The sequence below is a fragment of the Camelina sativa genome, chromosome 10 (assembly GCF_030686135.1).
Source record: "Camelina sativa cultivar CO46 ecotype springtype chromosome 10, ASM3068613v1".
NCBI lineage: Eukaryota > Viridiplantae > Streptophyta > Magnoliopsida > Brassicales > Brassicaceae > Camelina > Camelina sativa.
Genome location: NC_141889.1, coordinates 11,394,541 through 11,407,844, shown reverse-complemented (window position 1 = coordinate 11,407,844; position 13,304 = coordinate 11,394,541). Strand labels below are relative to the sequence as shown.

The 13,304-nt window shown below is 36.9% G+C and overlaps 1 protein-coding gene across 1 annotated transcript; it reads left to right on the top strand.

Annotated features, from left to right (window-relative positions):
- The first annotated feature begins 3,832 nt into the window (after positions 1-3,832).
- LOC104718656 (disease resistance protein RLM3-like) lies at positions 3,833-10,413 on the top strand. Its single transcript, XM_087469084.1, has 7 exons — positions 3,833-8,455; positions 8,567-8,714; positions 8,845-9,014; positions 9,281-9,440; positions 9,541-9,659; positions 9,759-10,005; positions 10,087-10,413. The coding sequence occupies exons 1-4, from the start codon at positions 8,206-8,208 to the stop codon at positions 9,352-9,354; spliced, it is 642 nt and encodes a 213-aa protein (XP_087325210.1). The 5' UTR covers positions 3,833-8,205; the 3' UTR covers positions 9,355-9,440; positions 9,541-9,659; positions 9,759-10,005; positions 10,087-10,413.
- The last annotated feature ends 2,891 nt before the right edge of the window (positions 10,414-13,304 follow it).

Below are 13,304 nucleotides of genomic sequence, written 5' to 3'. Positions count from 1 at the left end.
AAGTCAGTTTGACAACCAACTAACTAGAACATGGTTGTAAGTCTTTCGACCAATAACAGACATGAAACACTAAGTCGCTTACTACAATCTGATGCAAACCAATAACAGACATGAAACCCTAAGAGTGTTTACTACAATGAGACAACAAAAATCAACCAACTAACTAGAACACGGTTGTAAAATTATGAAAAAGTAGACATACCAAGTCGTTTCAGGCTTCGGTTCCGGAGAAAGGATGGTGGTGAACTTATGACGGTCCAGCACCATAAGTATCGCGTTTAGAGCCCTCAAAGTGTCCTCCGGGAGTTCCGGCAACACTGGATCTGACTCTGCGAAGTTGTTACCTTGAGAAGAAGGATGACTTTGAGCTTGAGAGGCTGCATTTGGAGATCTCGCAGAATCTTCCAATGGATTCGATTGAACCGGTGGATTGTTCATAGCTTCGGTTGATGACCGAGATGGAGGATCTACACCTACTCGATTCACGGAGTTCTGAAATAGGACCTACGGTGGTGGATAGTTTCTGACCTGCGGTGCCGCAGATGCCAATAGTTGGGGAGAAACGCGGACTTGTTCTTGAGGCGTCTGAGGCGTAGGGTTTTCAGCCGCCGGCGTGAAGTTGTATTGAGGCGGTAGAGGGTTGATTCTTCTCACCTTAGACTGTATATTAGAGCCACCGGGTCTGAGAGAAGCGTTGGGGGCAACATTTTTCTTGCGGCCATGCTTCTTGACAAGAGGCATCGTCTGCTCTTTTGAGAGATATGGGAGATTGATTTAGGAGATTAGGGTTTCGTGTTTAGAGAGAAATCGGCGAGGAAGATGAAGAACAAGAAAGGTGGAATGATTAGAGATTAGGTTGACGAATAGGGTTAGGTCGTGCGTGATGGGCCGTTAATGGACCAAGTAAATGGATTTCGTGTTTATTTAGCCCAAACATTTTCAATATAGTCGCTGATCAGTCCCTAAGTTGTTGGTATATACACAGACAATTTTATTTAAAAAGGCTGGGCTTGTTTAAGGAGTCCATAATCTGGTCCACCGCGTAATTGTGGTAATTAAACCCAAATATTTTGAACTTAGTCACTTATTTGTCTCTAATCAGTGGCTTAATTTAATCCTTTTAAATCCATATAATCTAGTTTATATATTTTTAAACATAACATTTAATATATATTACATATAAAACCATGAAATTATATATTTTAAAACATAACATTTAATATATATTACATATTATTTAGAGCACAATTCAGTATATATTACATATTATTTATTGCACAAATTTGACATAAACATAATTAGGAGGATTCTTCGTCATCTGGTTCTTCATCATCCGAAGATGATAAATTACACAAGAATTCATGTTCAGGTTCCACATCGTCAACGCCGTAATCGAGATTTATTGGGTCTACTCCCTTTTCCAAATTGTCAAGCACAATATCTTCAATTGTAGTCATCAATACAGCATCACAGTTTTCGGTTTGCAAAAGAGTCGTCTCTGAACTGTTGACATATTCTCCAGAAATGTTTCCCCTCGGATTCACCTTTAGAACATTGAACCATATTTGCTTCGGTTTTTTATGTATGGATACGGATTATAACACACTTGTTCTGCTTGAGAGGCTGCATTTGCATATTATGAAAGTTACATTTGCATATTATGAAAGTTACATTTGCATATCAACAATAATGTTTTATTTATAGAAATATATACACATATAATAATATATATATATATATATACTTACCTAGAATAAATGGTTCGTATTTATTGTACTTTCTTGTTGAAAGTACGTCTATGACACCACCATTTCTGATCCGAGTGTCTCTACCGATAACAGGGTCATACCACTTGCACTTAAAAAGTGTGATTCTAAAATTAATCATCCCCTCATATTGAAGCTCTATGATATCAGTTATGGTTCCGTAGAAATCCGCTGCATCAGATTCATCCGCGTAATTTTCACCCTTAACACATACCCCATAATTAGATGTGTTTCGTCCAGCGCCGTGATTCTCTGTATGAAACAAATAGCCTCTTGTAAAATACATTAGCCATGTTTTAACCTTGTTCAAAGTTCCATGACTATCTCTTGAACCCAAGTAGGAAATGGATTTGTGGCGTTCCAGTAAGTAACCTGCATATATATATGTATAAAGTTATTTTCATTAATTTTAATAAGTATTTATATATAGCATGAGTATTGTTGTCACACACATATTCTTTAACCCATAAATAATATTCGTCTGCTCTTTTGGCGGAGAGTTCCTTCTTGGGAAGTCTTGGATATTTTGCTGAAAGAAAATCCTCGAACATACTTATATACAAGACAAACACAAATATATGAGAAATCATAGCAGATTATATATAATTTGAGCAATCCCTACTTAATTATATACCTCTCAATTGGCTTAAAATAGTCACAATTTCTTAAAACATATGCGTGTGCGCATTGATAGTCTCGGCTTGAGAGCCATGTTTCATGCATTTCCCCACTTGGACGGCCAACGTGAGTAAATATAGAAGGCACTCCAGGCACATGATATACAGGGTATTCACCTTCATCAAATCTTGTTAACCTGACCAAATGATTGAAAATTAAATATATATATATATTCACACAATATAATCAAATCTTGATAGCATTTACCTTGATTTTGTTTGTATATTCGCGGCAAAGTAGTGCTATGAGAAGTATGCAATCTCGTCATTGATATATGATTCAACAATTGATCCTGCTGCATATCTTTTGTTCTTTGCTTTTCCTTTCAATTTTTTAAAAAATCTTACAAAAGGATACATCCACCTATATTGGACAGGACCTCCTAATTCAGCTTCGTAAGGGAGATGTATAGGCAGGTGCTCCATCACATCAAAAAATGATGGTGGAAAGATCTTTTCCAAGTTGCATAGGATTAGAACTATATTTTGTTTTAGAATTTTAAGGCGACTTGTATGCAAAGTCCTAGAACATAAGTCCCGGAAAAATGTTCCAACCCCTAAAAGATATATTCAAACTTCAATATCACATTAAGAATTATATAAGTACTTCATAAATAAATAGAATTTTGATTTATTAATTAACGAGTACCTCATAACGCAAGGTGGACATTCCTGTGTAGCAGTTCTGCAAAGATAAATAGAAGTAACCGCTCCATAAAAACATGGCAATCATGGCTCTTCATACCTGAAAACTTTCCATTTTCCATATCAACACAACTAGGTAAGTCTGACGAATAACCATCTGGGAATTTAACTAAGTGTTTCACACATTCCAATAAGCTTGTTCTGGCTTCGTCTGTCAATGTATATGCCGGAAAAGGTGCTTTACCCCTACTATCAAGATGTATGGCCGAGAACAGAACTTCACTAAATCCAATCTTGACATGATGGTGTCTTTTGATTTACCCTTCACACGCATAAGAGTATACATGATGTTGTCCAAAAAATTCTTCTCTGTATGCATCACATCAATATTATGTCGTAGATTGAGGTCCCTCCAGTATGGCAGCTGCCACAATATGCTTTCTTTGTTCCAGTTGTGTTGCTTCCCATATCCCGGCATCTTCTTTTCATGACCATTTCCACCAACGTCCTTCGTTTTTGGTGGATTCACACCACTCAATCGCTCAGAGTAAATTTGCTCACCGGTCAAAGACTCACGTGGATACTCTCTCATAGCGTATTTACCTTTTAAGAAGTCTTTTTTATTCCGCCTAAGAGGATGACCATGAGGAAGAAATCTCCGGTGACAGTCAAACCAACATGTCTTCCTTCCATTAGGTAGATAAAAAGACTTTGTATCGTTTATGCAAACTGGACAAGACAATTTACCATGTGTTGTCCATCCAGATAACATGCCATACGCCGGGAGATCGCTGATCGTCCACAATAGCGCTGCTTTTAGATTAAAATTTTGACTCAAGGATACATCGTACGCATCAACTCCAGTAGACCACAACTCTTTTAACTCCTCAATAAGAGGTTGGAGAAATATATCGAGACTAGCTCGCGGATGATTTGGCCCAGAATTCAGAATTGTAAGAAATAAATACTCGGTATTCATGCACATACCAGGGGGTAGATTATATGGCGTCAAGATCACAGGCCATAAAGAATGATTTCGAGACATCCCAAATGGATTGAACCCATAGGTACATAATCCAAGATACACGTTGCGGGGTTATTCGGCAAAACGAGGATTTTGTTGTTGAAAATACCTCCACTCCGCTGCATCAGAAGGATGATTCATTTCTCCCTCTTTTGTTCGGTGCTCGGCATGCCATCTCATTGCTGCTGCAGTATTGTGGCTTTGATAAATTATCTTCAATCTATCAGCAATAGGCATATACCACATGCGACTATATGGTACTTTGGTTCTACGTCGGCCCTCTCGAGGCTTCCATCTTTGTGCACCACAAAACAGACATTTATCTTCCTTTTCGTCATCTTTCCAATATATCATACAATTGTTAATACATACATCAATTGTATGATATGGGAGGCCTAAATTGCGCATCAATTTTTCTGTCTCATAATGTGAACCATTAGCTTGGTTTCCTTCTGGTAAATAATCAGTCAAAATTTCACAAACCGAATCCACTAACTTTTCACTCATATTATAATCTGCCTTATTTTGCATGAATCTAGCAGCTAGGGATAATTGTGAGTGACCTTCATGACAACCATCATATAATGGATTTTTTGCATGAATCTAGCTTCTAACAAGTCGTAGAATTTCTTGGAATGGTTAAGTACCGGTTCCTCGACATTCTGATAACTACCATCTTGATGATAATTATCATCTAAACTTATGTTATAACGAAATGCATCATTCACCATATCCACATATCTATCTCCTACCACGTTACCCACTTCTTCATTCCCACTTATAAACGTCAGATCTACATAACTCGTTCCTATGCCCATATTAATTTTTTTCTCATGTTTATACCAAACATAATAATCTGCCATAAACCCATAGAAAAAAAGATGATTCCAAATTGTACCCCCCGGAAGACGCCTACCGTTTTTGCACTTATCACAAGGGCAGTGAAACTTACCACCATTATTTTGTGCTAAACGCTGACTATTTGCAAAAGCCATGAACTCTTCTACCCCGGTGCTGAACTCTTCCGTGAAATTTCCCGTCACTTCATCAAGCCTCTTATACATCCACTCCCGAAAATGACTATAATTAGAACTTCCCGCCATTATTAAAGATCTCTCACTCTCGTTTTTTTTTTCTCTCTCGATTTTTTTTTCTCACTCTAGATTTTATTTTTCTCACTCTCGATTTCTTTCTTATTGATGCTCTTGCTTGTGGTGTGAATGAAATAAGAAACGAAGGTCTGGTATATATAGAGTGTTTTGGCGACTACTTACCGACTATTAAAAGACTGTAAAGTGACTCAAACTAACAGTCGCAAAAAAACAAAGCTTACCAACCTCACAAACGAATAAAACGTGTTTATTTTTGGCCGAAATGTTTACGACTCACCTCATTAGTCGGTTAGTAGTCACCAAATGGCCGACTAACAGTTGTAGTCGTATGTTAGTAGGCAAATTAACGACTGGCCGCAGTAGTCCCCATGTAGTCGCCAAATTAGCTACTATTAGCTGACGAATTTACTTTCTTCTCTTTCAGTCGTAAAGTTGTTGCTAATTAATGACTGTTGAACCAGCTACTCATTTCAGTCGGTAAAAACCGACTAATTTACGACTAATAGTCAGCAGTTGTAAAATAGTGATTAAGCAGTCATTATATAGTCACTAAATTTGGCGACTACGGGTTTAGTCGCCAATCGTAGTCGTAAATGTCCTGTTTTCTTGTAGTGATCCTCTCAAGATGAAATCTGATTTATTTCAAATATTTGTCTTGTTTCAAAAGATGGTGGAGAATCAGTTTGAAATGCAGAATCAAAGGGTTTCAATGTGATGGAGGAGGAGAGTTCATTAGTACTCAATTTCTGAAACATTTACAAGAAAATGGAATACAACAATTCATCTCTTGTCCTCACACACCTCAGCAAAATGGTTTAGCTGAACGCAAGCATAGGCATGTCACTGAATTAGGTATGCCAATGTTGTTTCAGAGTAAGACTCCTCTAAAGTATTGGGTGGAAGCTTTTTACACAGCCAATTTCCTGATCAATCTCTTACCAACATCATCTCTGGAAGATTCAATCTCACCCTACGAGAAATTGATTAACAAGAAACCTATCTATACGGCTTTAAGGTCATTTGGTTGTGCGTGTTTTACAACATTACGTGATTATGCTTCTACAAAGATGGATCCAAAATCTCTGCAGTGTGTGTTTCTTGGCTATAACGAGAAATACTAAGGGTATAGATGCTTGTATCCTCCTACTGGAAGGGTTTATATTAGTAGACATGTTATTTTTGATGAAGCCACTTATCCCTTCTCAACAGTCTACAGAGATCTTCAACCGGAAACAGTCACACCATTGATGTCCGCTTGGCACAAAAGCTTCATACCGGCTAGTGCAGGTACAGAACAACACTCTGCTCCACCGGTTCCAAATATCTCACTGTCATCAGGCAATTCTCCAGTTCAAGAAGTTTTAAGTACACTTGTGAATGAGGAATGTCCTGAGCGTACGACAGGCCTTGATTCTGAATCTATAGGCGACAACATTCTTCAATCGCAAGCGAGTACTCAAACAGTGCCACTAACTGAGTTTACTGAGAGTGATGATGAAGAAGAGACCGCTCCCATTACTAATGCACATCCAATGGTTACTAGAGGCAAAGATGGTATCCGCAAACCAAATCCAAGATATGCATTAATGTATCACAAGGTCTCTTACCCGGAGCCGAAAACTGTCACCGCAGCATTGAAAGACGCATGATGGACTGGAGCAATGGGGGAAGAAATGTACACCTGCAAAGAGGTAAACACCTGGTCTCTTGTGCCTCCAAAACCGGATATGCATATATTAGGAAGCAAGTGGGTTTTTCGTACCAAGTTAAATGCTGATGGTACTTTGAACAAGCTTAAAGCACGTTTAGTCGCACAAGGATATGATCAAGAGGAAGGAATAGACTACTTGGAAACCTTTAGTCCCGTAGTTCGAACTCCTACAATGCGAATGTTTTCCATGTTGCAGTCAGTAATAACTGGGAGTTGAAGCAAATGGATGTTCATAATGCTTTTCTCCATGGAGATCTTGAAGAAACAGTTTATATGAAGCAGCCTATTGTTTCGAAAAGTTCTACTGAAGCAGAATATAGGAGCATGTCTGAAACGGCCTCAGAAATCAAATGGATGAGCTCTGTCTTACGGGATCTCAATGTTCCTTTGCACACGACTCCTGAGCTTTACTGTGACAACTTCTCGGCAGTGTACTTAACAGCGAATCCAGCTTTTCATGCTCGTACAAAGCATTTTGATGTTGATCATCACTATGTTCGAGAACGTGTGGCTTTGAAGACACTAACCGTGAGACACATTCCAGGTCACTTGAAAACAGCGGATATCTTCACTAAATCGCTTCCTTACGATGCTTTTGCTCGTTTGAGATTCAAACTTGGTGTTGGTTTACCACCTACACAAAGTTTGCGGGAGGGGGGGATGATAACATAACAACAACAAAACAAGAGTTTTTGGTTCCTGCTCAAAATGGTGTCGCTTGGGAAAAGGAAGTAATGGGCCAGACCAATCTGATGAAGCCCACCAAGACTCATTCATCTCCTCCAACGGTACTATCGCTAGAAGACAAAAAAACGAGGCAAACAACCAGTCATTGAAGACTATACGGAGATCAAGCTGTCAAACCGCTTCACCACCCTCGATCCATCAAGCTCAAGAGGATTGTGACATCTGGCAGAATACTCTAGAGCAATCCATAAGGCATCTAGGATTTATGGGGTTTATGGTTCTTTAGTATAAATAAGATTGTAAAGATACTCTTGAAGGTTAAGCAATGAGAAATTAAAAGCTTCAATCTTGTTAAAGTGTTCTTACTTTCACGGTGGAACAACGACTAAAGAACAAGAAAGTTCTTATCGTTGTTGATGATGTTGATGATCTAGAGCTACTAAAAACGTTGGTTGGACGAATCAGGTGGTTTGGATCAGGGAGCAGAATCGTTGTGATTACTCAAAAAAGGGAACTTCTCAGGGCTCACAAGATTCAACAAGTTTATGATGTGGAATTCCCATCAGATGAACTGGCTCTTCAAATGTTTTGTCGATATGATTTCGAGAAAAACTCTCCGCATCATGGTTTCAGCAACCTCGCACTTGAAGCGGCAAAGCTTGCGGGTAATCGTCCAAAAGCTCTCAAGCACTTCGGCCTGTCTTTTAGAAGGATATTGGACAAGGAAGAGTGGGTGAAGATGCTATCGGAGTTTCGTAGTGAGAGTAACCTAAAAATCAGATATGATGGGTTAGATGGCAAAGATCAAGATTACATTGCGTGTTTAACTAATGGTGAGGGAATCAATATAAAAAATTGCATGGAGATAGTGTTGTTAACACTTGAATTACAATTATTGCTGATAATTCCCTCAACTTAACACACATAAATATGCATGCATGCAGGTTCAAATTCCCAGCCTCAAAGATACATGGACGCAAGCTCAAGTGTTTTACAAGTGAAAGCAGAGTGGATCCACTTAGCACTAGGCGTGTCTATGTTACTTAACATCCGCAGTGACGGAACGAGAGATCTCAAACATTTGAGCTACAAGTAATGTGGGATCTTACACAATGTCACGTCTTTTTTTTTTCATATTACGTAGTCTTTAGAATCTTAACTTAGCTAGTAATCTAGTATAGGATACATATCAATCAATCTAACAAGAAGTTATTGGTTGCAGTCGTAGAGTGGCCCAACAAGTAGAAGCATGGTGGTCGGAGAATTGTGCAAGAGTGTGCAAGAAGTACAATATTATATGTGGCATGGATAGATCAACTGGTGGTGGTGGTAATTTTGAGGAAAGACATAAAGTCTGCTACGTTGGGTTAGACCCCAACGGGAAAGATCAAGGTATTGCGTGACGAAATTGATAATACAAAAAAATTGCTCGGAGATAGTATTAACATTGGAATTAGAATCATTGATTATAAGTCTTTTGTACTGGCCCGTTCATTTCTCTATTTTATTTGGATATGAATACACGTACACCCTATGTTGTTAGTTTTTCTAATTTTGTATTTGCATCTAGATGATTTATTTGGATGCAAACCCAAATGTATACTAAACTATATATATCACACATCACACGCAATGAATAACTCTCTTTTTCACATTAGCTATGTATGCAGGTTTAATGTATGGGGAATCTTCGAATTCCCAATTTCAAAGAAACATGGACGCAAGCCAGTAATGAATTCTCAAAAGATTTACAAAGCTCAACATCCATAATGAAAGCTTTTCAAGTGGAGGAGGACAAGACCGAGTACTGTGAACCAGGTGTGTATATAACTTTTGGCATTCGATACCAATATTTTAGCGTGTGTTGCATGTGGAAAACTATTTTTTCACCCTTACTTCTATCATTATATGCCTGCAGATTTAAGGTATGGAAAAGTTCAAATTCCGAGCTTCAAAGAAACATGGAAGCAAGCAATATGAGAAATGAACCTGTGAGTGAGATGCTTTTCAAAAATTACGGTGCGCATTTGCCAAATGGTAAGGGAAGTGATATATATTTAAAACTTGCGTGGAGGTATTGTAATCTGGAGTTACAATTCTTGCTGATATAAGTCCCTCAAACACTTATGCCTGCAGGTATAACGGATGGAAAATGTTCAAATCCCCAGTCTCAAAAAAAACTGGACGCAAACCTCCGAAGAGAAAAAATTGTGCATCACTGGATTCTAACCAGTAGGGACTTCTCATTTGATTTTCAGGGGCCAACATCTATAGTGAGTGCTTCTCAAGTGGAGGGGAAAAAGATCGAGTGTGAAGAAGGCGTGTATATAACACTTGGCATCCTCAGTGGCAGAATCGTAGTTCTCAAACGTTTGGAGTTCAGGTAATGTGAAATATATATATATTCTTACGTACACATAGGAGTTTCATATCAGTCAATCTAACAATGAGTGTTTATTTGTAGCCGAAGAGTGGCGCAACAAGCAAAAGTTTGGTGGTGGGAAAATTGGATAAATGTGTACGAGAAGTACAACATAAGTGGCATAGATAAATCATTTGATGGTAGATTTAATGGTTAAAAACAAACTGAAGCTTAGCCTGGCCCTAAAAAGATTCAGGACAGAGAGCTAGATATTGATGCCTAAAAGGCTAAAACTGATCAGGTCTACGGGAAGTCCATTTACTGCATGCATGGCTTCAACACTATTTTAAATCGTTTGATCACTTATCTTTCTTTACATAATTATGATTTGAATAATAACTATAATATGATTACATAGTGTTGGAAATCTTTATTGGCGGGTATTCACCTAGTTTATTTAGGCCATGTTCGTTCAATCATCTAGCATTTCCATCTAAATAATCTATTTAATTGATACATCTAAATGATTTATCTCAATGTCAAATGATCCAATAAACAAAATAAAAAAAAATAGTTCATTTGGATGGTCCATCAATGATTTTCTTGTTATTTTTGGATGAACGATCTTCATCCAAATGGTCCAACTAGAATCATTTAAATGAGTTTCAAATTTTTGCCTAAAATTTTAAAACTCATTCAGATGATCCATGTGAATGATTCTAGATGATGCTCATTTTTTTACAAAAAAGAACAACATTTGAATGGTTCATTCAGATAGTCCATCCAAATGAATAAAGGAACAAGGCCTTAATAGGTTCCGTTAAAACATCTCGGTAATCGATCCTCAAATCATTTTTACCTGTTCAAGTTACTTGATGCTTTAAGTACAAGTAACACTCATTTCAATGAACGTTTCATCATCCAACCAGGATTCCGTTAGCTTAAAATTTTTTTTGTATTGATCAATCTGGAAACTGAGGAAGTGTTTATACACAACAAAACAATCTCACTTTTGTTAATTATCAAAGATCAATTCCAAAATTACAAGACTCTCCGTGTGAATTAAGCTGCAGATATTTTCAAAAAGCCGAGCTTAGACTTGTTATGCCAATTTCTTTGTACAGCTCTTAGGGAGATGAATACTATGGAAGTTTGGTCTATACAAGACTCTCCCCTGAAGCAACAACACAAATAGAAGGTTTGTTGACTTCTTTAGATTCTCCATTCATCTGTGAGGTTTCCTCCAAGGTTTCAGTTCCTTTCCTTGCCGCTTGCTTCTTTCTACCTAATGTAACCTTAAGAAAATGCACAAAATTTCCAGATTACATTGCTAGAAAAGGTAACTGCTACGACAAGTCAAGGCTCGCTTGTCCTGTTCTCTCAAGTATAGTCTTTCTGATCAAGCAGTTTTTACCTCTTGCTATTAATCATGTTGTTGAGAATCGCAGACCCTTATTCACCTATGTCGTGAACCGCCTACCGCGACTCTACCCCTACTCCTCGTCTACTTCACAGATCAATATGCATAACATAAACATAACACAAAGATTTAACGAGTTCCCCTCATGCAGAGGGTACATCTCGTGTGGAAACCTTCTCCCACAAACATCCACTATCAATCAACCAAGGTTTTACAAAGTGTTTCATATACAAGCTTAGAGAGCAACTACAAAAAGACCTGAAGAAGAAAATACATCATAGATCTAGCTTTTCTTCTTCCCCTCTCTCTGTTTTTGGTTTAGCTCTCCCCTCCATGTATAACCCTGAAACACCTCCAGAACCCAAAGAAGCAGCTCCACCTTCGTCTCTCATAAGAGTGTCCTAAAGACACCTTAAACCTAAACTAGGTTATGTCTGGCTCTCAGCCTTTCGACCCCAGCCAAGCTTCTGCTCTTTTATCACGGTTCTGCGCCCAGCTTCAAGCTCCATGTACGACGCCCTGCGCATGCTCTCTGCACTTTGCCTTGCGTCTCTGCATCTGCCCTCTTCCTGTGTAGAGAGAACATGTTTACGTTTTTTAGCTATCTTAAAGTGGCTTCCTCCAACAACCAATGAAACTAAAGACCATTTTCCAAAGTCACAAAATCTTTTGATAGTAACTAATATTAAATTTCCCAATGTATTCGTGGAAGTTTATTTGACACACCATGGTGTAGTCTCTGTCTCCGAGCTCCTATGGATCTATCAACAATGTATCTATGTTTGTTGTAAGCTTGTGTTTTATTAGCCTATTTTACCCAACCATTAGGTTGATGATTTTCTTCTCTTTGTCTCCTTTTGGGATTGAACGAATGGTAACAATTATGTTTGCACAAAAAAAAGGTCTATGATCAACCAATCAAGGTTGAGAAATTAGAAGAAAATTAATTTGACATAATTAAAAAATAATAGAAAGTATAAGTACGGTAATATATGAATCTCAAATAATTCAAAGATGAAAATGTAAATTAAATAAAACAATCTAAAACTACTACAATAAATTTTAAAATACAGTAAAATTATAAAAAGAAAATGCAAATATCAATCTTCCATTTGTTTTGGGTCAACATATTAATCTTACCTATTCCAAACTGAAAAAGGAGAAAGTAGGAGTATATTTCGGTTTAAAAAATTAGGAAAATTTGTCTTCCCATTAAAAACTTTCAGCAATAGAACAAAGTTGAAAGTAATATTTTCAAACAAATTATTTTGTTAGATGAAAAATTTGAGAAGATCTATATTTATTTATTTTAGAATTATAATTTATTGTATATTTTCCTTAATCCCTTTTCTATTTTTTTTTGTAGAATTAATAACTTAAAATTAAAATAAGTAAAAAATGTTTTTTTTGTCAACAGTAAATAATGTTATAATTTCAAATTTTATGAATACTATATATATATAATTCCCTATTAAATCTTAACTTTTATACATGTCAAAATCTCAGATTAATAACTTGACACGTGTCAAAATCATGGTAATGACTAACTTTCAAAACCCAACTTTATATAATAAGATATATATGAATCTATACTTACTAATAAAAAGTAGAAGTTATAACCTCCTAAGGCTGTCCACATAAGATTTTAAACATCAAATATCGGAATTCGACATGTCACTAATTAACATTTTTAAAATTTCCAAAAGTTTCAATATTAAGATACTTTTTAAAAGACCAATTAGGATTTGACATGACATTCATTCATTAACAATTTTAAAATTTACAGAATTTTTTAGAAAAAGGAAAATTTTAATTTATAGAAATAAAAAACTATGTACAATATCCCACATCGACTAGAATATTTTTAGACAATGGTTCAGAACCATTATAAATAAGTTTA